General features: G+C 37.1%; 3 protein-coding genes across 5 annotated transcripts; 1 reads left to right on the forward strand and 2 right to left on the reverse strand.

Annotated features, from left to right (window-relative positions):
• Nucleotides 1-823: 823 nt before the first annotated feature.
• LOC120202368 (probable 2-oxoglutarate-dependent dioxygenase AOP1.2) lies at nucleotides 824-1,920 on the reverse strand. Its single transcript, XM_039202802.1, has 3 exons — nucleotides 1,582-1,920; nucleotides 1,194-1,518; nucleotides 824-1,090 (listed from the first exon to the last, which is right to left on the reverse strand). The coding sequence occupies exons 1-3, from the start codon at nucleotides 1,770-1,772 to the stop codon at nucleotides 839-841; spliced, it is 768 nt and encodes a 255-aa protein (XP_039058733.1). The 5' UTR covers nucleotides 1,773-1,920; the 3' UTR covers nucleotides 824-838.
• Nucleotides 1,921-4,205: 2,285 nt separating this feature from the next.
• Nucleotides 4,206-23,252, forward strand: LOC120202373 (sugar transporter ERD6-like 5). 3 transcript variants are annotated; one of them, XM_039202807.1, is made up of 18 exons: nucleotides 4,206-4,290; nucleotides 4,549-4,756; nucleotides 4,892-4,954; nucleotides 5,029-5,118; nucleotides 5,206-5,331; nucleotides 5,414-5,479; nucleotides 5,561-5,636; nucleotides 5,724-5,788; nucleotides 5,858-5,950; nucleotides 6,024-6,104; nucleotides 6,171-6,255; nucleotides 6,337-6,380; nucleotides 6,462-6,524; nucleotides 6,609-6,668; nucleotides 6,746-6,799; nucleotides 6,910-6,969; nucleotides 22,881-22,995; nucleotides 23,082-23,252. In XM_039202807.1, the coding sequence occupies exons 2-18, from the start codon at nucleotides 4,568-4,570 to the stop codon at nucleotides 23,189-23,191; spliced, it is 1,440 nt and encodes a 479-aa protein (XP_039058738.1). In that variant the 5' UTR covers nucleotides 4,206-4,290; nucleotides 4,549-4,567; the 3' UTR covers nucleotides 23,192-23,252. The 3 variants fall into 3 exon arrangements, with proteins under 3 accessions (XP_039058738.1, XP_039058737.1, XP_039058739.1); XM_039202806.1 differs by having other exon boundaries at nucleotides 4,219-4,330; XM_039202808.1 differs by lacking the exon at nucleotides 23,082-23,252 and having other exon boundaries at nucleotides 4,219-4,330; nucleotides 6,462-6,528.
• Nucleotides 23,253-23,302: 50 nt separating this feature from the next.
• LOC120202371 (probable 2-oxoglutarate-dependent dioxygenase AOP1) lies at nucleotides 23,303-25,513 on the reverse strand. Its single transcript, XM_039202805.1, has 5 exons — nucleotides 25,246-25,513; nucleotides 24,897-25,112; nucleotides 24,079-24,376; nucleotides 23,691-24,015; nucleotides 23,303-23,587 (listed from the first exon to the last, which is right to left on the reverse strand). Exons 1-5 carry the CDS (start codon nucleotides 25,511-25,513, stop codon nucleotides 23,336-23,338), a joined length of 1,359 nt encoding a protein of 452 aa, XP_039058736.1. The 3' UTR covers nucleotides 23,303-23,335.
• Between the last annotated feature and the right edge of the window lie 629 nt (nucleotides 25,514-26,142).

Here is a 26,142-nt window from a genome sequence, read left to right on the forward strand (position 1 = left end):
TTTTATCCTTTGCCAGAAGATAAACACTTGTATTTTTCGAGACAGCTACACTTATGTGTACAATTTGTTTTTTTCGACGGGCAAATAACGTCTCGACAATCATCACGTTAGCTGCCACGTCATTTCCACATCAGCTGCTAACTAGATGCCATGTCGGGTGTGTCATGTCCCAAGTCGTGCCCACTAATCCGACCATGAATCCAGAAAAATAAAAAAATTACACGATTTCGTTGTTCTTAGCATAATTTCTGGAATTCAATGTTCTGTATCGAAAATGAATGAAAAAGCCCAAGTTAGCAACTAAAATTATCTAATCAATGAGTAATTAATAATAAAATAATGTATAATTTAAACACTAATCAATTATATGATTGTACTTTCAGATATTTCCTATAAACATAAAGGGTTCAGGAGGAAGCCTGGTGAATTTGCTAAACTGGGCAAGTTCTTGGGTTGTTTCATACACTTTCACTTTTCTCTTTGAATGGAACTCAGCTGGTGATTTTCCTTGTGACCCATTTTTACCTTTCCTATGTTGTTTTCTTGAGATTTTCTGGGATTTTAAATGTTTTTTTTTCTTTCAGGAACATTCTTCATCTTTGCCTTCATCGGTGTTGTTGCGATTATATTCATCGGAAAGCTAGTTCCGGAGACCAAGGGAAGAACACTAGAGGAATTACAAACACATCAATGACTCCAAATCAAAGTATCAGTGGATTGAATCGATACAGATATTACATATCTATAATATTTCATTATAGACTACATAACACAAGATTCTGCCAAGAAAACACTACACACCATCCGTTATATATAACGCTTATCGATGCCCAAAATCTTAGACCTTGCAGTAAACTTCAAGTTCAGTAAAAACACCTAGAGCTGCTATCTGAGAAGCGTAATGTTGCAGATATTCGTCGTAGTCGAAGAGTTTGAAGAGCAAGCCATTTTTGCCATCCACAAACTCTTCAGGAACCTTTACAGGGTAGCCTCCTCTCGGGTTTGCGAAAACTGCGATGCTATATCTTACCTTGTTTCCTTTCGTCACGACCCGATTATAAGGTACAGACAATAGGACGTTTAACCATACCTACAGAGAAAGTAAAGGGACATATCATACCGATAATCCGCTAGTACTTCTAAACAATACTAATCAAACCGACCAACAAGGTATCGATGTCATAATGACTTACACCAAGGGACTCGCCGCTCAAGATTATGAAAGAGTTTGGCGATGGCTTTATATTGATCCATTCGCCATCTTTGGTTAGAATCTCCAATCCTTTCATCTCGTTTTGATACAAAAGAGTTATCCAAATCTTGTTAGTATGTGCATCTGCTCCAAGGGTGGGTTCGTTGCCGGTTTGTGGCCTTCCATATTTAATTGCCCTCAGGGTATAATTAGTGGCATAGATGAGTTCATCCGTGTATTTCTCGACGCCAAAACTCTCCAAAACCATCCTCATAATCGTCTTCTCTAATCCCGCTGCTAAGTGTGTAAAGGATTCAATAGTTTTGCTGTCTAAAGAAAATTAAAAAATGAATTCCGGAAAAGCGAGACAGAATGGAAACGTAATTCACCTGAAGTTTATGCTTCCTTGAGGCCACAAGATGTTGGTGAGGCCTCGATCGATGTTTCCGGGAACATGTGCTTCATCGATCATCACGCTTTCACGCAGTAGTTTTGCCGTAGCATCATGGTAGCCACCAAATGGTCTGTCGGAAGTGAAAAGCTGTTTCGTTTTTAAAGGAAGGTCAAAGAGCTCTTCCATGGCTCCAAACACCGCCTTTCGAACCTCCGCGAGTTTGTCGAACAACGCCTCGAAACCGCCATACTCCTCGAGTGCTTCTCGGACTTGGAGTTTCACCAGATCCCATTAAGGGCTGCCTTTCATATTTGTTTCGAAGATGGTGCCGGAGATGAAGGGGCGAACGCTTGAAGGCATACAAGCATCAGTTTCTAGCAGTCCGTAGTGAGGACTGAGAACAAATGTACGATAAGTAAACTACAGAGTAGAATGAATTGTAAAATGTTTTAGGGTAAGTACAAAAATAGTCCCAAACTATATAGCATTATTTTGTTAAGTATTTTAACTACTAAAAATTATAAAATGGTCTTTATTTTGGATATTTTGGATAGGCACCCAGATCGACACTTAAAGGATCGACACATTCCGTATAATATATTTTATTGTAATTTTTTAATATTCCGAACTATCTTTATTTTGGTGACATGTGCCTGTTATTTTAATACACTGGTTTTATAACCTACTTCCTATCACCTCTGAAGTATGTATTAATTTTGTCACTGGTTATGGGTACATTTTTTTTTTCACTGGTGATTTTATTTTTTATATTACTCGTTTTGGGTTTTTTTGGTTTTTAAAGTGTTAAAAATGTTTTAAAAATGATCGTATTGTATAGACCGGGTTAGGAGTTACAAAGAATGAAGAATTTTTGACAAAATAGATAGTTCCATTATGAGACAATAACAGCTCAAAATCTGAAAAGGAAAAAAAAAGATTTGGTGAGTGGAGAACCGAGTCAGGTGAGAAAGAATCACGAGATCCAGCTAAACTGATCGCTCATTGATCTTGAATGGCGAGAAAAAACTGGTTTCGATGAGTTTTCTGTTAAGATAGTAACAAAGCTATCTTATTCTACAGAATGAACAATAGAAATAAAGGAAAATAGAACAGAAAGAATGCTTCAGTAATCATTTTATAAAACTGAGTATATCCTCAACCAAGCACGATGACTAGTTATTTATACTAAGCAAAGCCGACGATTAAAGAGAAAGAAAACAGCTAAGAATTGACAGCTCACCAAAACTCTAACCTCTCAATCAACTTCTAACAGATTCATGCATAAAGATGAAACACATGCACGTCACCTAGAGCAGAACCTTCAAAACCTTTCACACCTTCATTCTTCAACAATCTCATACTCCAACATTTTCTTCGGTTTGGCGATCTGGGTTTGGTTCGAAGCTCGTGGATCTTGAATGGAATTTTAGTTTCAGTTTGTAAATGTTAGTTATGTGTTTAGTTTCCATTTGTGTTTGTGAAATCAGGACTTAAAGCTAGAAGAAGAAGAAGAAGAAGAAGAAGAAGAAGAAGAAGAAGAAGAAGAAGAAGAAGAAGAAGAAGAAGAAGAAGAAGAAGAAGAAAGAAGGGTTAACTGCCACGTCAGCAAAAACTGGCGGGAGGTAACGACAAGCATATTACTCAAAACGAAATAAAAGTTCGATGATTGTATTGCAAGTTTCAAAAGTTGGGTGACGACAAGCATATTACTCAAAACGAAATAAAAGTTCGATGATTGTATTACAAGTTTCAAAAGTTGGGTGACCAAAATGCAAGCGCCTTAAAAGTTCAGGGACTATTTATATACTTTATCCTATATTTTTTTATTAATTTAATTTTATTGTTATTTAAAATAATTTGTATGAATTAAATCACTTCAATAATTAAATGAATAATTGTTATCTCATAAGGTTTTAAATTTGAGCACGTCATCAATAGGAGCATTTGAACGCTTATTGTCAAATTATCAATAATCTTTCGAACAAATACTATCTTATAATTATTATAGATTGATAAAAAAGTTTATAAATAATTATTTTCAATAAAAATATTAAAATTTAAATGCTATTTACATAAAATTTGACATGATAATTTAGTTATACTTCATATTCGAGACCCGACTTGAAAAATATATAATCCTCCCTCCGACTCTGATCTGATCAGAATTTTAAAAATATAAACCCAACCTAATTCGACTCTGATCTGATCAGAATTTTAAAAATATAAATCCAACCTAATTCGACTCTGATTTGATCAGAATTTTAAAAATATAAATCCAACCTAATTCGACTATGTATAAAATAACAAATTAATTAAAACATAATAAAATTTTAAAAAAGTTATATTATTATCCTGAGTCAGGTCAGGTAGAAGTTTTTTCACCCTCCACCAGAACCCGACCCGACCCGATCTCATCCCTTTAAAAAATCCGACCCGATTAGGACCTAATTTTTTTTTTAAATTCCGTCCATATCAAATCTACCAGGTCAAAATCTATCAATTTCGGGATAAATTACCGTCCCTAGATTAATCATTTATGAGAGTGACATACAAACAAATAATGTCACGGCAACCATTTTCTATGTAATAATAAAGAGATTTGATGGCTGGCATTGACTAAAGATGAAGCTGAAACTTTAGGGAAGAAAACAGAGCAGCAGAAAATCATCAGAAACTTCAAACTTTACCTGTGTAGCCCAGATCTGTAAGCAACACTTACCCAACCCGAATTCTCGGGTTAATTGGTATAATTTCTCTGTTTTTACAATTCAATTACATATTATTCAATTGCCTGAAGTTATACAGTTTTTTACTTCCTCGATGCTCTATATTGTTCCATGTGTCGTAAGAGTGAGTCAGTGACGGACTCAAGATTTTATGTTAGGAGTCGAACTTATAGAACAGCTGCCGACTGTCTTTTCTTACTGATAGTCACATGGGTAATTTCTCTCTATTTCCACAGTGATCAAGAAAAGCAAAACATGGAGAAAAATGAAGTGTTGGAAGGGCTGGTCACCGGAAAACCGGTTATCATCGATGAGGCAGCGACGAGTGTTCGATACGGAGATAGTACTGTCGGCTGTAATCACAATGGTTCATCTTCTGTCACCGGGACTGTTATCTTTAGCACCTTAGTGGCAATATCTGGTGCATACGCATTTGGAAATGCAGTAAGTATAGTGAAAATGTACCTTTTCTATGTGTTCTGTTCACCAACTTGAAATATTATACTGGTTTGGCTATATGTTATGTTCAGGAATGTATGTGGTAATCGTGTATTTGAGTGGTTCGGGATTCATTTTCAGGTGGGGTACTCGTCTCCGGTTAAAAGCGGCATTACAGAAGACCTCGGCCTTTCTCTAGCAGAGGTAAAATAAATTCCGCCAAAGATGAAAAAGTTGAATCACAGAATAAATGTAATTAGCTTTACTCTCTGATGCAGTATGCAGTTTTTAGTTCCATATTAACAGTGGGAGGGATGCTTGGAGCAGCATGTAGCGGTAAGATCGCAGATCTTCTCGGCGGAAGAGGCGTAAGTCTTTCTATTAACCCTTAACATTTATTGAAGATGACTGGTATCCGGTTTCCCGATTCTTAGATGCTTTAGATTTCTAAACAGGCAATGGGGATTTCAGAAGTTTTCTGCATCACAGGGTGGCTTGCAATAGTATTCTCTAAGGATGCTCAGTGGCTCAACTTGGGAAGACTTCTAATTGGATGTGGATCCGGGGTTCTTTGTTATGTGGTAACACTCGTAGCTTGCGAAAATTTCAAACATGATTCATTAGTATCATGAAAATCTGTCATCTAAATCTTTTCTTATACAGATTCCTCTTTATCTATCTGAAATCGCTACTAAGAATGTTCGGGGAGCATTCGCGTCGCTTTTTACTGTATGCATACTTCATTCATTCCATAACTGATTCCTGGGAGCAGGTTTTCTTTAGCTGATGCATGTATGTTGGTATTTACAGGTCATGCTATGCTGCGGCAAGGCAGTCATGTTCATAATCGGTTCTCTAATCAATTGGCGCACCTCAGCCCTTATAGGTCACTTCTTTCAAGATATTTTAAACTTTTAGTACTAAGATTCGAATTCCGAGCATGTTGAAAAGCTGCCATTAGTTTTATTTTCAGGAGTCGTACCGTGTGTGCTGCAATTGATTGGAGTTTTCTTCATTCCAGAGTCTCCAAGATGGCTGGTCAGTGAGGTTCAATGTATATATAGGCTATAGTTAAAGTGTCCAATTGGTAATGGTAACCATCTGCAGGCCAAGACTAATGAAACAAAAGAGTTTGAAGCCACCCTGCGACGCCTTCGGGGAGAAAAGGCTAATATCTCTCAAGAAGCTACTGATATCAGAGTAAATCTCATATTTTCTCGAATCAACACGAAATTTTCGATCGGAATGAGACATGATTTTTGTTATGAAACAGTTGTACACGGAATACATGCAGCAGATCGCCGATGGAGGGCTTCGGAATCTCTTCCAGAAGAGATATATCAACCCATTGATTGTGAGAGATGATTAGATATACATCTGCATTCATTGTCGAAAGCTGCTTTATGCTTGCTTATTTCAGGTCGGAGTAGGACTCATGGTGTTCCAACAATTTGGAGGCCTAAGTGGTTTTTCATACTATACAAGTTTTATATTCGAGTCAGCCGGTAAACTTTCGAAACTACGTTTAGTTTAACCGTGATTACATAGATCGAAAACCGTAAGCAAAGTAATTCTGTCTTTCACAGGTTTTCCGAGCAAGGTCGGATCCATTGCGATAGCTGTTCTTCAGGTTAGCAAATGACATTAACATTTGATATCAGATTAAAACATTGTACTGGCGCATTCTAACCCCTAGGGAAATGTTTGGCAGATCTTAATGGCTATTCTCGGAGTACTCTTCATCGATAAGTCTGGACGACGACCACTTCTGCTGGTTAGTTATTATCGACAACATTTATCTTCCATCTATAAACTTCATCAGCATTGAAAAACATTCAATTAGCACCAATCTGTGCAGATATCGGCAGGTGGAACATGCTTGGGCTGTGTCATTACAGGACTTTCATTCTTCCTGCAGGTTTCGGCTTAAACTCTTACATGGTTTTGCCATTTGCAGCCTTTTCTAAACACATTTGTCTGCCATGAAATGAGTAGGATTTTCATGCAAGCAAGGAACTAACAGCCACATTGGTGATTACTGGAGTATTGGTAAAGCTGCTATATATTAACATACAATCTTCAAGTTTACAGTTTAGATTTCTTCACTGAGCAGGATATTTGATCATTTATCTTCCATCCATGTGAAACCTGAAAACCAGGTTTTCCTGCTTAGTTTTGATCTGGGCTTGGGGGGAATTCCCTGGATCATTGTTTCTGAGGTAAAGTTCTCGATTTCAGTTCATCTGATGAAATATTGACAAAAGAATGAAAATCAAATGAACTCTCTCACACACGCAGACATATGCATATGTATATATACACACACACTTATATATTATTGACACGCGTCGTCGTTATGATCTCAAAATAAATAGTCTTAATCCCAAAAATGAATAAGAATAAGTAAAATAGTGAGAGTAAGATCCACAGGGACTAGGAGTTTGACGATTTCCTAGCTTTTGATCTGGCTTTAGGCGTGATTTGTAAAAGAAATTAGAGGGGAGATTTTGGAGAATTGAAGCGAAGTAATAAAATTGATTGAAATAAAATTAAATGGTAAAATTCAATTGCTAGAAATCAGACTAGGGCTAAAGCTTTTGCCTCGATTTAAATCGATCCTCGAATAGGATTTTACCTTCGGGCTCACGCTGGTTACAGTCTATAGGGTCCAACCCCTATAACTTGTTTTTCTCTCAAATGAATCGAGAATCTAAAATCTATCTTTAGATCTCGGTTATTTGTGAGTTAATAGCGTCAATCGCTTATTAATTCAATGCTTTGAAAATATGGAAAACCCAGACTCGGATTCTATCGTCTCAATTGAGAATCTAACCCGATTTCAGTTTCCCTTAGCGGACCGCCGCTAAGTGTGTTCATAGGAAGTCGAATGTGCCACAGGCCGATCCTTCCTCCCAATTGTTAATCGAAACCGAAATTCAATTCCAACGTGCACTTTTGAAATGAAATCGCCTTGATTATAAAAGGATTGTCGATTACCTATCCTTGATTTTCGAAAACTGAAAGTGTATCCCTTGAGAGTATGAAGCGCTTTTTGATTCTCATGACTTAGAATCGAGTCATAGCTTGAGACCTTGGCTATAGAAAACTTAGCTAAACATGAATGAATTGATATTTAGAATTTTAAGAGTTGAATGAATTCTGGATGAAGAAATCGATGATTAGAGGCTTACCCCAATGGGGTATTTATAGTCCCCAAAAAAAACTTAAAGGATAACATTTAAAACTAAAAAGATAATTCATAAAATAAAAATAAAATAAATCTTAATTTGAATTCAAAAATTCTGTTGAGTCTTTGGTCTTCACGCCACTGCTGACTGGATGCCACATCACCTTCCACGTCATCGTTGTCGACAGTCGTTTTTGTCCGAGTTCCGTTTTATATTATTATTATTACTATTATTATTATTATTTATTATTACTACTACTATTATTATTAGTATTATTATTATTACATAAACTCGGAGGCCCAAATAAACAAATCAATTCCGGAGGCCCAGTTACAAAACAAACTCCAGAGGTCCAATTACAAGTCCAACCCAGCAAATCCAAACCCGAGAAGGCCCAAACTCAATTAGGGTTTCCCATGCTTATCCAACCGCCTCATCACCACCGTTCGATCAAAGATCTACAACCGTCCTAGTGTTCCACTCCGTTCCAGTGTTCCACTCCGACGCTGTCATGCCACCACCGCCTCAGCAGAAGACTCCAGAAGCCGCAGGAGAGCCGCACACCTCACTACCCTATGATGAGTCACCATTGTAGATCCGGTGACTCACCGGGATTCCCTCTATTAACCAGTTAAAGGGAGGCATCACGAGGCCTATAAAAGGCCATCGACTGAACCTGCAAAGAAAAAAAAAAGACGACAACAACGGGCAGAGAGAGAAAAAACCGGGAGAAAGCTACGAAAATAGAAATTCATTTGAACAACAGCAAATAAGGGCAGCCAAACAACAACCAGAGGAAAAAACAAAAGAAAGAGAAGAAACTTATCGAGAAGGCCAAACGTCATCGGGTTTTTCGAAGATAAACGTTTAGATCTACGTCGATTTATGGGCTTTTAGGAGGAAGGAATTTCAATTTCGGGACCAGGGTAAATCGGGCTTCAATTTGGAGTATTTTCCAGAATTTTGGCCACCGTGAACGGTGGTCGGCTGGTGGCCAGATTTCCTCCGATAGGAGGTTTTTAGAGAGAGGCGAAAGAGAAATTTTTATCTCTCTTAGAGAGAGAGGAAGTGAGAAAATGAAAGAGAATGGCCTCAAATGGCCGGTTTTAGGGCTTTTATACCCCTTCCCAAACAACGCTATTTTGGGGAGGGGTATCTGCGTAATTTGTTAGTGGGAAAATCCCTCTTGCAGTCCATGTACTTTGTAAGTCTTCTATTTTAGTCACTGAAATCATTTTTCTAAGTATTTTAATTCGATCTTCGCATTTTATTTTATCATGTTTTAGTCACTACCCATATATTTATGTATTTTAGGTAAAATTTCATATTTAGTCCTTAGAATTTCTAATAACTTATATTTTAATCTCGAATTATAATTTAGGTTAAATTATACTGTTAATATTTATATTTTATGGTATTTCAAATTATACCCTTTAATTTCAATATTTTGCATTATAATCTCTATAATTTTAATTTGTTTTTTTAAATAGATTCGAGTTATATTATTTTATACAATAAATCATAAAATATCTCCTTAATTGATTAGGAAGGTATTCTAAATGATTTATTGGTATAAAATAATATCCCTAATGTTTTTATGGGATCATAAAATTAAATTAAATTTAGATTTGTAAATTTTTACTGCAAAGACAAATTAATTACTGAACAACGGTACCAATTTTGGGCGTTGTGGGGGTGCTAATCATTCCTCACACGTAACCGACTACCGAACTCATTTTCTGGTAAACATATCGTTTTTGTGTTATTTTAATATTGTTCTTATGAATTTTATTAAAATAACATAACATTTTGGTGACCAATCACACTTTGATAAATGATTGGTGACGACTCTTCAAATTAGTGTTTTATCTTATGCCAGAAGATAAACACTTGTATTTTTCAAGACAGCTACACTTATGTGTACAATTTGTTTTTTTTTTCGCCGGGTAAATAACTTCTCGACAGCTTGGCGACTCCACTGGGGACCATTTTTTTTAGAGAGTCAAGTCACTCCACTGGAAGAACTTACATGGAGCGACAACTGATGACTTTAGGAGTAAGGTTTTGTCTAATACAAGTTTTGAAACTACAAACTCAAAAAATGCAGATATGTTATGGAAAAATATGGCAAATTCCATCAGAGATGTTGGCAAAAATACCCTTGGGTTGTCGACGGGGAAGGCCAAGGAACATAAAGAATCGTGGTGGTGGAACGACGAAGTCCAAACTAAGGTGAAGACAAAACAAACTTGCTTCAAGGAGTTTCTACAATGCAATGACGACGAAGAAAGGTCGAGAGCTAAACAAAGATACCAGGAGGCAAAGCGGGAAGCCAAGAAAACGGTAGCTAAAGCAAAGGATAAGGCATACGAGGAAATGTACAAGAGATTAGACACCAAGGTAGGACAAAATGGCATCTTCAGACTTGCAAAATCTAGGGAGATTAGGAAAAAGGATCTAGGTAACATTAGGTTTATTAAGGACAACAATGGTGTTCTTTTAGCGAAAGATCACGATATTAAGAGGGTTTGGGGTAGTTACTTCTTTGGCTTATTTAATGACGGTGCCTCTCCATGTAGAGATAGTATCGTTGATGGGTTAGCCGACTATCATACTACGGCCAATGACTGCCCTACAAGTAGGATTGGGTTGGAGGAAGTCAAAATGGCTCTTAGAAAGATGGGAAGGGACAAAGCTGTCGGTCCTGATCAAATTCCTATCACTGTGTGGTTGGCCCTAGGAGAAGAGGGAGTTAAGTGGTTGACCAACATCTTTAATATTATTTTAGAGACTGCCAAGATGCCAGAGGAGTGGAGAGAGTCTACGGTGATACCAATCTATAAAAATAAAGGAGATCCCCAACGTTGTGGTAACTACAGAGGTATTAAACTCCTCAGCCATACCATGAAGCTATGGGAAAGGGTGATAGAGGCTAGGTTGAGACAAGTTACTAGGGTTTCGGAAAACCAATTTGGCTTTATGCCAGGCAGGTCTACCACGGAGGCGATTCATCTACTTCGACGGCTTATGGAGAAATATAGGGAAAAGTCTAGAGATCTTCACATGGCGTTCATTGACCTTGAGAAGGCTTATGATAGTGTTCCCCGCGATACGATCTGGAAGACTTTGGAAACTAGACGGATCCCAACTGCTTATATCCGGGCGATTCGTGATATGTACTGTAGATCTACTACTTACGTCAGGACTACAGTTGGCGACACCGAGGCATTCCCGGTTGAAATCGGACTCCACCAGGGTCGGCTCTTAGCCCTTACATCTTCGCCTTGATTATGGACGACATCTATTGTGCGACACCAGACGGTGTACCATGGTGTATGCTTTTCGCTGACGACATTGTCTTAGTTGCTGAAACAAAATCTGAGTTGAATAGTAGACTGGCTACCTGGAAGACTGCTTTGGAAGAAAAAGGTTTAAGGATCAATATTGAAAAGACAGAGTATGTATGTTCAAACTTCAATGGGAACCAAAATGATGAAGATATAGAAGTATGCATAGAAGGACACGTTCTCCCCTCAAAGGATTGTTTCAAGTACCTAGGGTCTATGATACATAAAGATGGGGGTGTAGATGATGACGTTACACACCGTATAAAGTCGGGATGGCTAAAGTGGAGGGCCGCTACTGGAGTTCTGTGTGACAAGAAGGTCCCTCTAAAACTTAAGGGAAAATTTTATAGAATGGCAATAAGACCAGCGCTGTTGTATGGATCAGAATGTTGGGCAACCAAGAAGGATCACGTGAGGAGGATTGAGGCCGCAGAAATGAGAATGCTTCGATGGACATGTGGTAGGACTCTGAGGGATATGACGACAAACTCTGCTATTAGGATGTCCTTGGGGGTGGTGTCTGTTTCCGAAAAATTGAGGGAGGGAAGACTACGGTGGTTTGGGCATGTCCTTAGGCGACTACCGTCGGATGCGGTAAGGAGGGTAGAGTCGATTACAGTCGACGGTGCCAGAAGGAAAGGACGACCAAGGCGAAAGTGGGAAGACTGCTTGAGATCTGATTTGAGGGATTTAGCTCTTACCGAAGACATGACCTCTGATAGGAAAATATGGAGGCTAAAGACTAGGGTAGTCGAGTAGTGTGGGTCACATCTATAGGGTGTATCATCTCTGTCTTCTTTTAATGTCTTTGTAGTATTTTCCATGACTTATACTTTTAATACGTTTCTGTTATTGGTATTTATTAAGGATTAGAACTGGGCTTGCTAACGTTGACTTCTGTGTATCATTCTCTTCATGTTTCCTCTTTTAAATTAGACGGATCTTATGTTTCTGTCTATATGCAGAGATTCTTTCGCAGGGATTATTATGCAGGGATAAATTCCAGTTACAGACGCACATATTATTTTAATGACGGCATATGAATACTGATTAGCTATGTATTTATGTATTTATTTATACATGCATTGCATTTTATCTAAATTTTTAATTTTCTGACTGCCGGAGGTCTTCCACGGAAGCTACTCTCAACCTGGCGTTGGGGGTAGCCTACTACCCTACCTCCCCCTTACCCCATACATATGGGAATTGGGTTTTGTTGTTGTTGTTGTTGTTGTCTTTGCAATAAAATTAAATTTGTTTTAATTTAGTTTTTGATTTCTTGATTATTTTAATAACCATTTTGGTATAAATAGTTGTACTAACTTGTTTGTTATTGTCTTCAGATTAATTATGTCTTTATTGGAATTAAGGAATAAATTTTGTGAGTTATGTGATTATGTTTCTCTTTCTGATTTTCCTCACACATTGTGCACTGCATTATCATGACATGAGCTAAAATACCGCTCTATACCATTTAGCTTGAATGAGAAACTACTCCCTCGTGTGGTTTTCACCTCCGTATGGGATAGGGGGCCATTCCTTGAGCTCACACCTTATGTTCCTCGTGTGGTTTTCACCTCCGTATGGACATAAAGAAGTGTGTTCCTTCGAATTGAACTCGATCCAAAAGTCTGTAATGGACCAGGATTGAGGGTTTGGCAGCCCAATGGGGCACCAATAAGGACAATTTGATGACCCTTTTAACCATAGAGCCAAACCCAGCATATAATCAACCTAGAACTCTAATCTTGGAAATCCCTTGAAGAGAATACACAAGGAAAAATTCTTTATGAGAATTTGCGGTTAGGCTTACTTCTTCAAACAAGAAAGTGAAAGATGTAAGACCCAATCGACTGGTAATGCAGAGCATGGAAAATGTTAGGCATTATGCCCAAAGATGGAGGGACATAGATGTACAGCATGTGAGATGATTGAAATGGCAGTTAAGAATGAGAAACTTGAGAGTGGTAAATCTAGCAAGAAGCCATTAATGAAAAAGAAAGAGAGCGAGGTAAATGGCGTGAGGAAATATGAATCAAATAATATCACAGTGTCTCAACCTCAGGACATTGGATCCTCTACACAAAACTCTGCCAAACAAGGGGTAAGAGAACCGAGGCAAGAGGGAGAGAAGCTCCAGTTTGATTCAATTCCTATTACATACAAAGAGTTAATCCAGATATTATATGATAAACATATAGTGTCACCCTATCATGTATCACCCATGCAACCTTCATATCCTAAGTGGTACAGTGATAGTTTGCAATGCGAGTATCATGCAGGGGCTTGTGGACATTCTATTGAAAATTGCATCGCATTCAAAAGAATCGTCCAAAGCCTTAGAACAAAGAATGTCATAAATTTTGGTGATAATGAGCAACCAAATGTGGCTCAAAACCCATTGTCAAACCACATAGGAGCGTGAATCAATGCAGTTGTAGAGGAAAAAGGAAAACAAGTTATAATGCAAGTCAATGAGGTGAAATCACCTATGTTTTGGGTATGGATTAAAATGACCAAAGTTGGTCTATTGAGGCCCAATCCATTAGCAGAACGATTAAACATTGGAAATGTATGCCATTATCATTGTTGCGAATGACACATTATACAACAATGTCCAGATTTTCTGGCTTTGGTACAAAAGATGATGGATAAAAAGGAAATGGAATTTTTCAAAGTACCAGAAGAGAAAGAAATAGATATTTGTGCCTCTGAAGGACCATCTAGAGAGGTCTACAACTCTAACTGCCCTTTAATTATTACGCCAAGGACTCGTGTATCAGGTAAAATAGCTCCAAATATGGTTTTCACTTCTCCATCCCTGTTCCCGTATAAAGATGACAAGCAGGTGCCATGGAATTGTGATAGTAAAATGAAGGAAACAATGGGAGAAAATGAAGAAGTAGATGAGGTTGGACATTTTACCAGAAGTGGAATGTGTTATTCTAAAGAACCTGAAAAGCAAGCTACAGTTGATAAAGGGAAAAAGGTTAAATTACAACTGAGAGAAGATGAAATTGTCATCAACAAACCAGTAACTGAAAATAAAGCTATAGAATTCTTAAAGTTTCTCAAACACAGTGAATACAATATTATTGAACAATTACACAAATTGTCTGCTCGTATTTCAGTTTTAGCACTTTTATTAAGCTCCGAAGCACATCGGAATGCCTTACTAAAGATGTTAAATCAAACTTTTGTGCCAAAGGAATTGTCTGTAAACAAATTGGATAGGCTGATTACAAACATACAGGCTGACAATTTCCTTTCTTTTTCTGAAGATGAGATCCCTTCTGAGATGAGTGGTAGCCCTAAAGCCATGCACATCACGGTTAAGTACAAAAGACATATTCTATCTTAAGTGTTATCTGATAATGGCTCAACTTTGAATGTAATGCCATTAGTGACTTTGAAGAAATTATCAGTCGACAGTTAACTCATGAGAAATAGTCAAAGTATTGTCCGAGCTTTTGATGGAACCAAGAAAAAGGTATTGGGAAAAACCGACATTCCTTTAACTATTAGTCTAACTACATATGAGGTGGAATTCCTTGTAATGTATATTATACCCACTTACACTTGCTTACTATGAATGCCTTGGATTTACCAGGCAGAGGCAGTTCCATCCACACTACACCATAAGTTAAAACTCGTAATAGATGGAAAATTGATGTCTTACTGCTGAAGAAGATATCATTGCTTCAGTCTCTACCACTACTCCTTATGTTTAGTTGAATGAAGAAGCTATTGAGTGCTCCTTCAGATCATTGGAATTTGTTAATGCCACATTTGTGGCCGAAGGCAAAAGGATGCCCAAACCCAAAATTTTGAATTGCACTAAAATGGGGCTCAAATTGACTATGGGCAAATGAGCAACAGTTGGAAAAGGGTTAGGAAGTCACTTGCAAAGACCAGTTAATCCAATTTTTCCTATCTCTAAAAAAGATCAATTTAGTTTGAGATATCAACCGATTGTAAGGGAGAAACAGAGGGGCATTAGAAAGAATCAAGAATTGAGGAAGACAAAGCAAGCTGGAGATGATCTTATATGGGAACCAATGACTTTTCCACCATTGAGTAATATTTTTATGTCTCGAGGACATATTTTCCAAAAGGGTCAGTAAAACAAAGGGTTGATTGTTGAGAATGTTTTGAAAGAGATTAGTATCAATGTCATATAAGATGATGAATCTGTACAAAAGAGAGCTCCGGGCATCTACCCTGCACCATCAGACTTTGAGTTAAATAATTGGATTGTGGAAGAATTACCTATAGTTTTCAAGTCTTTTTCAGAGAACTCAAATATCAATAACATGAATACTGATGATACTGACCCGAAAATTGACTTCGAGCAGCCCATGTGTCCTGGGGAAGTCAAGGGTTATGATAATGGTGAGAAATGTGACTTACCTTCTGAGCTGTTAAAAATGGTGGAAAAAAGGATAAGCAGATTCTGCCTCATGAGGAACATATCGAAATTTTAAATTTGGGGTCCGATATGGATAAGAAAGTGGTGAAAATTGGCACTACTTTATTTGATAAAGGACGACAGAGTTTGATTGAGTTGCTGCAAAAATACAAGGACGTATTTGCTTGGTCATATGAAGACATGCCATGATTGGATACAGAGTTGGTAGTACACAAGTTACCAATAAAGCCAGAATGTAAACCTGTGCAACAAAAGTTGAGAAGAATGAAACCCGAAATATTACTCAAAGTCAAGGAAGAAGTAAAAAAGCAATTCGATGTTGAGTTTCTTAAAGTGGCCATGTATCCTAAATGGGTAGTAAATATTGTTCATGTATCAAAGAAAGATGGTAAAATTCGTATGTGTGTTGACTACCGAGATCTCAATAGAGCCAGTCTGAAGGATAATTTTCCTTTGCCACACATAGACACATTGGTGGACAATACTGCTAAGAATTCTTTATTCTCATTTATAGATGGTTTCTCTGGCTATAATCAAATCAAAATGCACCTTGATGATATGAAAAAAAAACGTTTGTCACTATATGGGGAACATTTTGTTATAAAGTGATGTCATTTGGACTGAAGAATGCAGTGGCAACATATCAAAGGACTATGGTAACATTATTTCACGACATGATGCATAAAGAAATAGAAGTTTATGTCGATGATATGATTGTCAAAGCCAACTCAGAAGATGAACATGTTGAGAATTTAAGAAAGCTTTTCCAAAGATTAAGGAAATGCCAGTTGAAGCTTAACCCAAATAAGTGTACATTTGGAGTAACATCTGGCAAGCTCTTGAGATTTGTGGTGAGCCAAAAATGAATTGAAATAGATCCATATAAAGTTAAAGCTATTCAATATTTACCACCCCCACAAACACAAAAAAAGGTTCAAGAATTTTTAGGGAGATTGAATTATATAGATCGATTTATCTCACATTTGACTGAGAAATGTGATCTCATTTTTCGCCTCCTTAGAAAGAGCAATTCTGGGGCATGGAATGAAGAGTGTCAATAAGTTTTTGAGACAATTAAGAAATATTTGTCAAGTACCCCAATCTTGGTACCACCCATCCCAGATTTGATCCTTTGAAGTATATAATGGATGTAATCACATTATCTGAAAGGTTCGCTCGTTGGTAGATCTTGTTGTCAGAATTTGATATCTAATATTTCAGTCAAAAAGCAGTAAAAGGGAGTGCAATAGCTGAATTTATTGCAAGTAGGGCTTCTCAAGAATATGAGACGATAAACTTTGATTTCCTGGATGAATATTTAATGGCAATTTCAGTGGAAGAATCAATTACATCTTCTGATGAATATTGGAAATTGACTTTTGATGGTGCTTCGAATGCCTTGGGGCATGAAATTAGGGCAATCTTGGTCTCACCAAATGGAGAGTATTATTCGTTTATCAGCCGACTCAATTTTGACTGCACAAACAATATGGATGAGTATGAGGCATGTGTTTTGGGTCTTAGAGCTTCCATCGAACGTAAACTAAAAATGCTCAAGGTATATGGGGATTCAACTATAGTAATTTACCAAATCAGAGGGGAATGAGAGACAAAAGATTCCAAGCTTGTAGAATACCATAAATTGGTTATGGAACTCATCAAAGAATTTGAAGAAGTAACTTTCAATTACCTCCCTAGAGAAGAAAATCAAATGGCAGATGCCTTGGCAACTTTGGAAGCCGCATTTAAGGTAGATGAGCATTCGAGCATGATGCATATTGAAATGCATGCCTATGAATATCCAACTCATTGTTTTAAAATTAAAGAAGAAGAAGAGGTGAAACCTTGGTACTATGATATCTTGCAATACATCAGATATCAGAGTTATCCTGAACAGGCAACCGAGAATGATAAAAGAACTATCAGAAGAACGACATCAGGGTATGTACTCGATGGTGAAATCCTGTACAAAAAGAGCCTGGATCAAATCCTATTGAGATGTGTAGACACAAAGAAGCTAAAACAATTCTTGAACAAATGCATGAAGGAGTATGTGGTACTCATGCTAATGGGCATACAATTGCTAGACAAATTATGAGATTTGAATACTATTGGTCAACTATGGAAACTGATTGTATCAATTATGCCCGAAAATGTCACAAGTGTCAAATTTATGGAGACAGGATGCACACTCCTCCTCATCTGTTGCATGTGATGACAGCTCCTTGGCCATTCTCTATGTGGGGCATAGATTTTATTGGACAATTTTTTCCCAAAACTTCAAATGGCCATCATTTCATTTTGGTAGCAATAGATTATTTTACCAAATGGGTAGAAGCAGTTTCTTATGCAAACATTACTCAGTCCACAGTTTGTAAATTCTTGAAAAATGAAATCATTTGTCGATATGGTCTATCAGAAAGGATTATTACCGACAATGCTTTGAATTTAAACAACAAAATGATGAAATCAGCCTGTGAACAGTTCCAAATAAAGCATCATAATTCCACCACTTATCGCCCAAAGATGAATGGAGCGGTTGAGACAGCTAATAAAAATATTAAGAGGCTTATAGAGAAAATAACTGAAACTTATAAGGATTGGCATGAGAAACTACCATTTGCTCTATTGGCTTATCGAACTTCAGTACAAACATTGAATGAATCAACTCTATTTTCATTAGCCTATGGGATTAAAGCAGTCCTACCTATTGAGGTAGAAATTCCTTCACTACGAGTTTTATCAAAGGTAAAACTAGATGAGATAGATTGGGTACAAGCCAGATTTGACCAATTGAATTTGATTGAAGAAAAGATATTGAAAGCTATTTGTCATGGTCAGATGTACCAAAAGGCAGATGATACGAGCACATGATAAGAAAGGTCCTTGAAATAGGTGATGCATATTTTGCCTCTATTGGGGAAAAGAGAAAATAAAAGATGTCCGAACATGAAGCATTTCACATTCTTGAAAGCAAGTAGCCTGTTAGATCAGAAGGGCTGGATGATAGAACTTGTAATCTTGTGATGTTGTCTGCAAACCGTCAAGAAGAAGATGATCACCTCATTCGGAAGAGGCACATATTTCATACATTTTTGTCAGAAGGATTGATCACTTTTTAAGTTTGTGACAATATGAAGAGAATCCCTCAAGTTACTTGACAACACTGCTGTTTAGTAACACTAGAATGAAAGCATTCAAGATTAAGAGATTTGGGCACGAATAGAGCCACGAGTACCCACAATGGGGCATTATCAAAGTTGGACCTCGTGGGGATCATGTGATTCAAATCAATCAGACATTGAGAGTAATCCTTACAATTTAGAATGTTGAGACATTTTGAAGGCTCGTTTTAGTCAGAAATAACAATGTTGGGGCATTTTGAATTCCCATGTCATCTAGAAGCAAATGTTGGGCCATGTTGTGGAAAAATCATTGATTTGAGAAAATACTTTCAATGAGACAGAAAGGTATGAAGAATGAAAATGGTGAAACGGTGACAGTGGAGCTGACCATATATGATCATTTTGTCCCTCATATAGTTGCATTCTCCTGGTGTTTTCACCTATATTGATGTTGAAAAGCCAAAATGTCCTACTTGTATTTCGAATGAGCTTTGTTTTTAAGTGTCTTTGTGACGTCATACAAAAACTCTGAAAATGATACAAAGAGTTTCCCTGGTTGAAAAATCTAGGCAGAAGCCACAAGAGATAATGAATGTGTTGTCAAATGTTTTATGAATCAGTAAGTATGGTGCTGAACCAATGTTGTGATCATATGGTATTCCCATTTTTACTCAAGATGAAGTTTGTCTTCTTCAACTCAAAGGTTCAAAATGAGAAATTTTGAAGATTTCTTTCCATAGAGGGGCACTGAAATTTTCAAGAAACTAGTAGAGCCAACTAAGATTAAATGATGGGCTGTTGCTAAATGTTTGAGATCTGATTAGAGGTGGAAACATGAAAGGAATTAGGAAAAATTCCCTTAGATGTGTTTCAAGAGTCAAATCAGAATAAATGATGTTTTCCTTAAAATGGTAGATCTTCCTTTAAAAAATAAGAGCTTTATTTAATTTTTACACAAGTTTAGCAGGGGCAAGAACTTACTATGGATAAGAAGAAATTGATACAACTCTATACTTGCAAGAGTGTACGTTGATGCAAGCGGAAAAAAATGAAGATCGCTTTTGGCATCTATTCCCCTCATAGTCAATACTTAACTTCCTCGTGAAGAGAAGTCAACTTTTGTTATTTCCTAACTCCCTAGAGGAGCCAAGCCTTGATTTCCTCGTGAAGAGATGTCAACTTGTGTTATTTCTGACTCTCCAGTAGAGTCAATTTTTGACTTCCACGTGAAGAAAAGTCAATATTGCAAATTTGGTTTTCCTGACAAAGCAACAAATCAAATCAACTTTGAATTTGATTTTCACGGAAGAGTAGTGGAACAAATTCTTCTTATTTCAGATTTGGTCTCCACATAAGAGTAGTGGAAGCAAGTCAACATTCAGTCTGATCTTCTCTGAATGAATAGTGGAGCAGATATGTCTTCAAAATTGATCTATATACCCGAAAAAGTGGTAAAGATCCAGACTGATCTTCTCTGAATTAATAGAGGAGCAGATACGTCTTTAAATTGATTTGTATACCCGAAAAGTGGCACAGATCCATTTTGATCTTCTCTGAATAAATAGTGGAACATATTCTTATTATTTTCAATCATCCAGCCTTCACGGAAGAGTAGTGAAGTAAATCATTCAAAGCCTTTATAAAAGAGTAGTAAAACAACCCAACCTTCATGGAAGAATAGTGAAGTAAATCATTTTTAGCCTTCACGGAAGAGTAGTGAAGCGATACAAATCTAGCCTTCACGAAAGAGTAGTGAAGCAGGAACATATCAAAAGTTTGATCTCCACGGAAGAGTAGTGGAACGGATTTTTTAAGTAGTCAATTGGACGAAAACTTCTTGTCTTTTTATCTTTGCTATATTCTTGTTAACACAAAAAAAAGCAAAGAGGGGCAACTGTCGACAGTCGTTTTCATCCGAGTTTCGTTTTATATTATTATTATTACTATTATTAATATTATTATTATTATTATTTATTACTACTACTATTATTATTATTATTATTATTATTACATAAACTTGGAGGCCCAAATAAACAAATCAATTCCGGAGGCCCAATTACAAAGCAAAATCCGGAGGTCCAATTACAAGTCCAACCTAGCAGATCCAAACCCAAGAAGGCCCAAACTCGATTAGGGTTTCTCATGCTTCTCCAACCGCCTCATCACCACCGTTCGATCAAAGAGGAAATGGAGGGCCCAGATGAAGCTTACAGAAACCATAGGGTTTCATCATTACCCTAGGTTATCAGCTCGCCACCACCAACGATCTACAACCGTCCAAGTGTTCCACTCCGACGCTGCCATGCCACCACCGCCTTAGCAGAAGACTCCAGAAGTCGCAGGAGAGTCGCACACCTCACTACCCTATGGTGAGTCACCATCGTAGATCCGATGACTCACCGGGGTTCCCTCTGTTAACCAGTTAAAGGGAGGCATCACGAGGCCTATAAAAGGCCATCGACCGAACTTGCAAAGAAAAAAAGAGACGACAAAAACGGACATAGATAGAGAAAAAACGGGGAGAAAGCTATGAAAATAGAAATCCATTCGAACAACAGCAAATAAGGGCAGCCAAACAACAACCAGAGGAAAAAACAAAAGAAAGAGAAGAAACTTACCGAGAAGGCCAAACGTCGTCGGGTTTTTCGAAGATAAACATTTAGATCTACGTCAATCTATGAGCTTTTAGGAGGAAGGAATTTCAGATTTGGGACTAGGGTAAATCGGGCTTCAATTTGGAGTGTTTTCCAGAATTTCGGCCACCGTGAACGGTGACCGACGGTGTTCGAAATCGGCAACGGACAGTGGTCGGCCAGTGGCCAGATTTCCTCTGGTGGGAGGTTTTTAGAGAGAGAGAGAGAGGAAGTGAGAAAATGAAAGAGAATGGCCTCAAATGGTCGATTTTAGGGCTTTTATACCCCTTCCCAAACGATGCCGTTTTGGGAGGGGTATTTGTGTAATTTTTTAATGGGAAAATCCCTCTCGCAATCCATGTACTTTGTAAGTCTTCTATTTTAGTCACTGAAATCATTTTTCTGAGTATTTTAATTCGGTCTTCGCGTTTTATTTTATCATGTTTTAGTCACTGCCCATATATTTATGTATTTTAGGTAAAATTGCATATTTAGTCCTTAGAATTTCTAATAACTTATATTTTAATCCCGAATTATAATTTAGGTTAAATTATACTGTTAATGTTTATATTTTATGGTATTTCGAATTATACCCTTTAATTTCGATATTTTGCATTTTAATCTCTATAATTTTAATTTGTTTTTTATATAGATTCGGGTCATATTATTTTATACAATAGATCATAAAATATCTCCTTAATTGATTAGGAATGTATTCTAAATGATTTATTGGTATAAAATAATATCTTTAATGTTTTTATGGGATCATAAAATTAAATTAAATTCATATTTGGAAATTTTTACTACAAATACAAATTAATTACTGAACAACGGTACTAATTTTGGGCGTTGTGGGAGTGTTAATCATTCTCCACACGTAACCGACTCCCGAACTCATTTTCTGGTAAGCAGACCCTTTTTTGTGCTATTTTAATATTATTCTTATGAATTTTATTAAAATAACATAATATTTTGGTGACCAATCACACCTTGATAAATGATTGTTGGCGACTCTTCAAATTAGTGTTTTATCTTTTGCCAGAAGATAAACACTTGTATTTTTCGAGACAGCTACACTTATGTGTACAATTTGTTTTTTTCGCCGGGCAAATAACGTCTCGACAATCATCACATCAGCTGCCACGTCATTTCCACATCAGCTGCTAACTAGATGCCATGTCGGGTGTGTCATGTCTCAAGTCGTGCCCACTAATCCGACCATGAATCAAGAAAAATAAAAAATTACACGATTTCGTTGTTCTTAGCATAATTTCTGGAATTCAATGTCCTGTATCGAAAATGAATGAAAAAACCCAAGTTAGCAACTAAAATTATCTAATCAATGAGTAATTAATAATAAAATAATGTATAATTTAAACACTAATCAATTATATGATTGTACTTTCAGATATTTCCTATAAACATAAAGGGTTCAGGAGGAAGCCTGGTGAATTTGCTAAACTGGGCAAGTTCTTGGGTTGTTTCATATACTTTCACTTTTCTCTTTGAATGGAACTCAGCTGGTGATTTTCCTTGTGACCCATTTTTACCTTTCCAATGTTGTTTTCTTGAGATTTTCTGGGATTTTAAATGTTTTTTTTTCTTTCAGGAACATTCTTCATCTTTGCCTTCATCGGTGTTGTTGCGATTATATTCATCGGAAAGCTAGTTCCGGAGACCAAGGGAAGAACACTAGAGGAATTACAAACACATCAATGACTCCAAATCAAAGTATCAGTGGATTGAATCGATACAGATATTACATATCTATAATATTTCATTATAGACTACATAACACAAGATTCTGCCAAGAAAACACTACACACCATCCGTTATATATAACGCTTATCGATGCCCAAAATCTTAGACCTTGCAGTAAACTTCAAGTTCAGTAAAAACACCTAGAGCTGCTATCTGAGAAGCGTAATGTTGCAGATATTCGTCGTAGTCGAAGAGTTTGAAGAGCGAGCCATTTTTGCCATCCACAAACTCTTCAGGAACCTTTACAGGGTAGCCTCCTCTCGGGTTTGCGAAAACTGCGATGCTATATCTTACCTTGTTTCCTTTCGTCACGACCCGATTATAAGGTACAGACAATAGGACGTTTAACCATACCTACAGAGAAAGTAAAGGGACATATCATACCGATAATCCGCTAGTACTTCTAAACAATACTAATCAAACCGACCAAAAAGGTATCGATGTCATAATGACTTACACCAAGGGACTCGCCGCTCAAGATTATGAAAGAGTTTGGCGGTGGCTTTATGTTGATCCATTCGCCATCTTTGGTTAGAATCTCCAATCCTTTCATCTCGTTTTGATACAAAAGAGTTATCCAAATCTTGTTAGTATGTGCATCTGCTCCAAGGGTGGGTTCGTTGCCGGTTTGTGGCCTTCCATATTTAATTGCCCTCAGGGTATAATTAGTGGCATAGATGAGTTCATCCGTGTATTTCTCGACGCCAAAACTCTCCAAAACCATCCTCATAATCGTCTTCTCTAATCCCGCTGCTAAGTGTGTAAAGGATTCAATAGTTTTGCTGTCTAAAGAAAATTAAAAAATGAATTCCGGAAAAGCGAGACAGAATGGAAACGTAATTCACCTGAAGTTTATGCTTCCTTGAGGCCACAAGATGTTGGTGAGGCCTCGATCGATGTTTCCGGGAACATGTGCTTCATCGATCATCACGCTTTCACGCAGTAGTTTTGCCATAGCATCATGGTAGCCACCAAATGGTCTGTCGGAAGTGAAAAGCTGTTTCGTTTTTAAAGGAAGGTCAAAGAGCTCTTCCATGGCTCCAAACACCGCCTTTCGAACCTCCGCGAGTTTGTCGAACAACGCCTCGAAACCGCCATACTCCTCGAGTGCTTCTCGGACTTGGAGTTTCACCAGATCCCATTAAGGGCTGCCTTTCATATTTGTTTCGAAGATGGTGCCGGAGATGAAGGGGCGAACGCTTGAAGGCATACAAGCATCAGTTTCTAGAAGTCCGTAGTGAGGACTGAGAACAAATGTACGATAAGTAAACTACAGTAGAATGAATTGTAAAATGTTTTAGGGTAAGTACAAAAATAGTCCCAAACTATATAGCATTATTTTGTTAAATATTTTAACTACTAAAAATTATAAAATGGTCTTTATTTTGGATATTTTGAATAGGCACCCAGATCGACACTTAAAGGATCGACACATTCCGTATAATATATTTTATTGTAATTTTTTAATATTCCGAACTATCTTTATTTTGGTGACATGTGCCTGTTATTTTAATACACTGGTTTTATAACCTACTTCCTATCACCTCTGAGGATCGATCTTTTACTCATTCGAAATCAGAGGAGAGAAATTTTACCACTTGTCCAGACTTAGTGCACCTATTTCTTACTGTATATTCGTGCATTTTCCATATGCTTTTTTTACCGTCGGAATGCAGGCCTTCATAATAATCAAGGTTTCTCTTGTAGCCGATGATATCCTTTTGACCCAAACGGACAACGGGTTTCTCGTCCGCCGTCGGTTTCCAGTATCCGTCACCGTTTCCCGCCGCACGATTCGGCCTCTTTCCGTTCGGGTATTTTCTATTCCTCGGTGTGAAAAAATACCACTCCTCTCCTCCGTCACTTTGCTTGTATTGTTCTGCCACAATCATGAAAAATAATACGAACGACATACGAATCAAAATAACATACGAAGATTCGGATTATATAAAAATATATGAAAATAACACAAATATGATACTAATATCGAGATTATGATTTAATTTACTTACGAGTAAGTTGGGATGGAGTACTGCCATAGAGATCAACTTCATGAATGTTCTTATTAGGAGGTAAGGGCATATCGTTAAGCTTTTTTATCAAGTAATGCTCAATCAACTCTGCATCGGTAGGGACGAACCGAAACCCGACCGGATAATCTTTATAAATGGTGGCGAAGTCATCACCTTCGTGAGCGAAGATTTCACGGCTTTCGACGGCGGCACCTCCATGATTCACGGCGGCAGAAGAATTTTGCTGGTTACTAACGTTTTCCGCCATTGCTTGAATATCAAGTATGGTAAGAGAGAAGAGTCACTAAAATAATATTTGGTTATCTAGCTTCTTTTACCAGAATTACTATGAACTTAAGCTTTTATATACAAAAAAAACATTATTTTATAAATTACATGTCACCTATTTCTACTGAGACTATAAGTTTTAAAATATTATATTATAATATATTATATATTAAAATATAACATTATATTATAAAATATTTCCTATATTTTCTACTTTTAGTAGGAGTGTCTAACGTCATTTCAGGTATTTTAAGTTTATCTTATATATATATATATATATATATATTATTGTAGATTATTTATTTTATATAGGTTCTGAAATAAATAATAATAATTCAGATTATATGTTTAAATAGAAATAAAACCTTACCAATTGTTTTTAGAGAAAATAACCTCAGTGACCAAAAATCCCAGATAATATACGATTTTGATCAATTTTTTTTGGATTTGCGAAAATGACCAACAAAATCGCAATGCGATCTCCACTATCGCAAATTCGCGTTGCATTTCGCGTTGCGATAATTGAAAATCGCGTTGCGATTTTCCAGTTCGCGTTGCGATAGTTGAAAATCGCATTGTCTGGGATTTTTGGAAAATCGCAACGACAAC

This window comes from Hibiscus syriacus, unplaced genomic scaffold, assembly GCF_006381635.1.
Source record: "Hibiscus syriacus cultivar Baekdansim isolate YM2019G1 unplaced genomic scaffold, ASM638163v2 tig00008673_pilon, whole genome shotgun sequence".
NCBI lineage: Eukaryota > Viridiplantae > Streptophyta > Magnoliopsida > Malvales > Malvaceae > Hibiscus > Hibiscus syriacus.

What these genes read in the sequence shown, in the direction of transcription:
- LOC120202368 (XM_039202802.1), bottom strand. Translation starts at nt 1,772, where the DNA reads ATGGAAGAGCTCTTTGACCTTCCTTTAAAAACGAAACAGCTTTTCACT. An exon ending in CAAGGAAGCATAAACTTCAG is followed by an intron (nt 1,519 to 1,581) that starts GTGAATTACGTT and finishes TTCTTTAGACAG; the next exon opens with CAAAACTATTGAATCCTTTA. An exon ending in TGAGCGGCGAGTCCCTTGGT is followed by an intron (nt 1,091 to 1,193) that starts GTAAGTCATTAT and finishes CTTTCTCTGTAG; the next exon opens with GTATGGTTAAACGTCCTATT.
- LOC120202373 (XM_039202807.1), top strand. Translation starts at nt 4,568, where the DNA reads ATGGAGAAAAATGAAGTGTTGGAAGGGCTGGTCACCGGAAAACCGGTT. An exon ending in GATATATCAACCCATTGATT is followed by an intron (nt 6,105 to 6,170) that starts GTGAGAGATGAT and finishes TGCTTATTTCAG; the next exon opens with GTCGGAGTAGGACTCATGGT. An exon ending in GACGACGACCACTTCTGCTG is followed by an intron (nt 6,525 to 6,608) that starts GTTAGTTATTAT and finishes CAATCTGTGCAG; the next exon opens with ATATCGGCAGGTGGAACATG.
- LOC120202371 (XM_039202805.1), bottom strand. Translation starts at nt 25,513, where the DNA reads ATGGCGGAAAACGTTAGTAACCAGCAAAATTCTTCTGCCGCCGTGAAT. An exon ending in TGAAGGCCTGCATTCCGACG is followed by an intron (nt 24,377 to 24,896) that starts GTAAAAAAAGCA and finishes AAGGCAGCCCTT; the next exon opens with AATGGGATCTGGTGAAACTC. An exon ending in CAAGGAAGCATAAACTTCAG is followed by an intron (nt 24,016 to 24,078) that starts GTGAATTACGTT and finishes TTCTTTAGACAG; the next exon opens with CAAAACTATTGAATCCTTTA.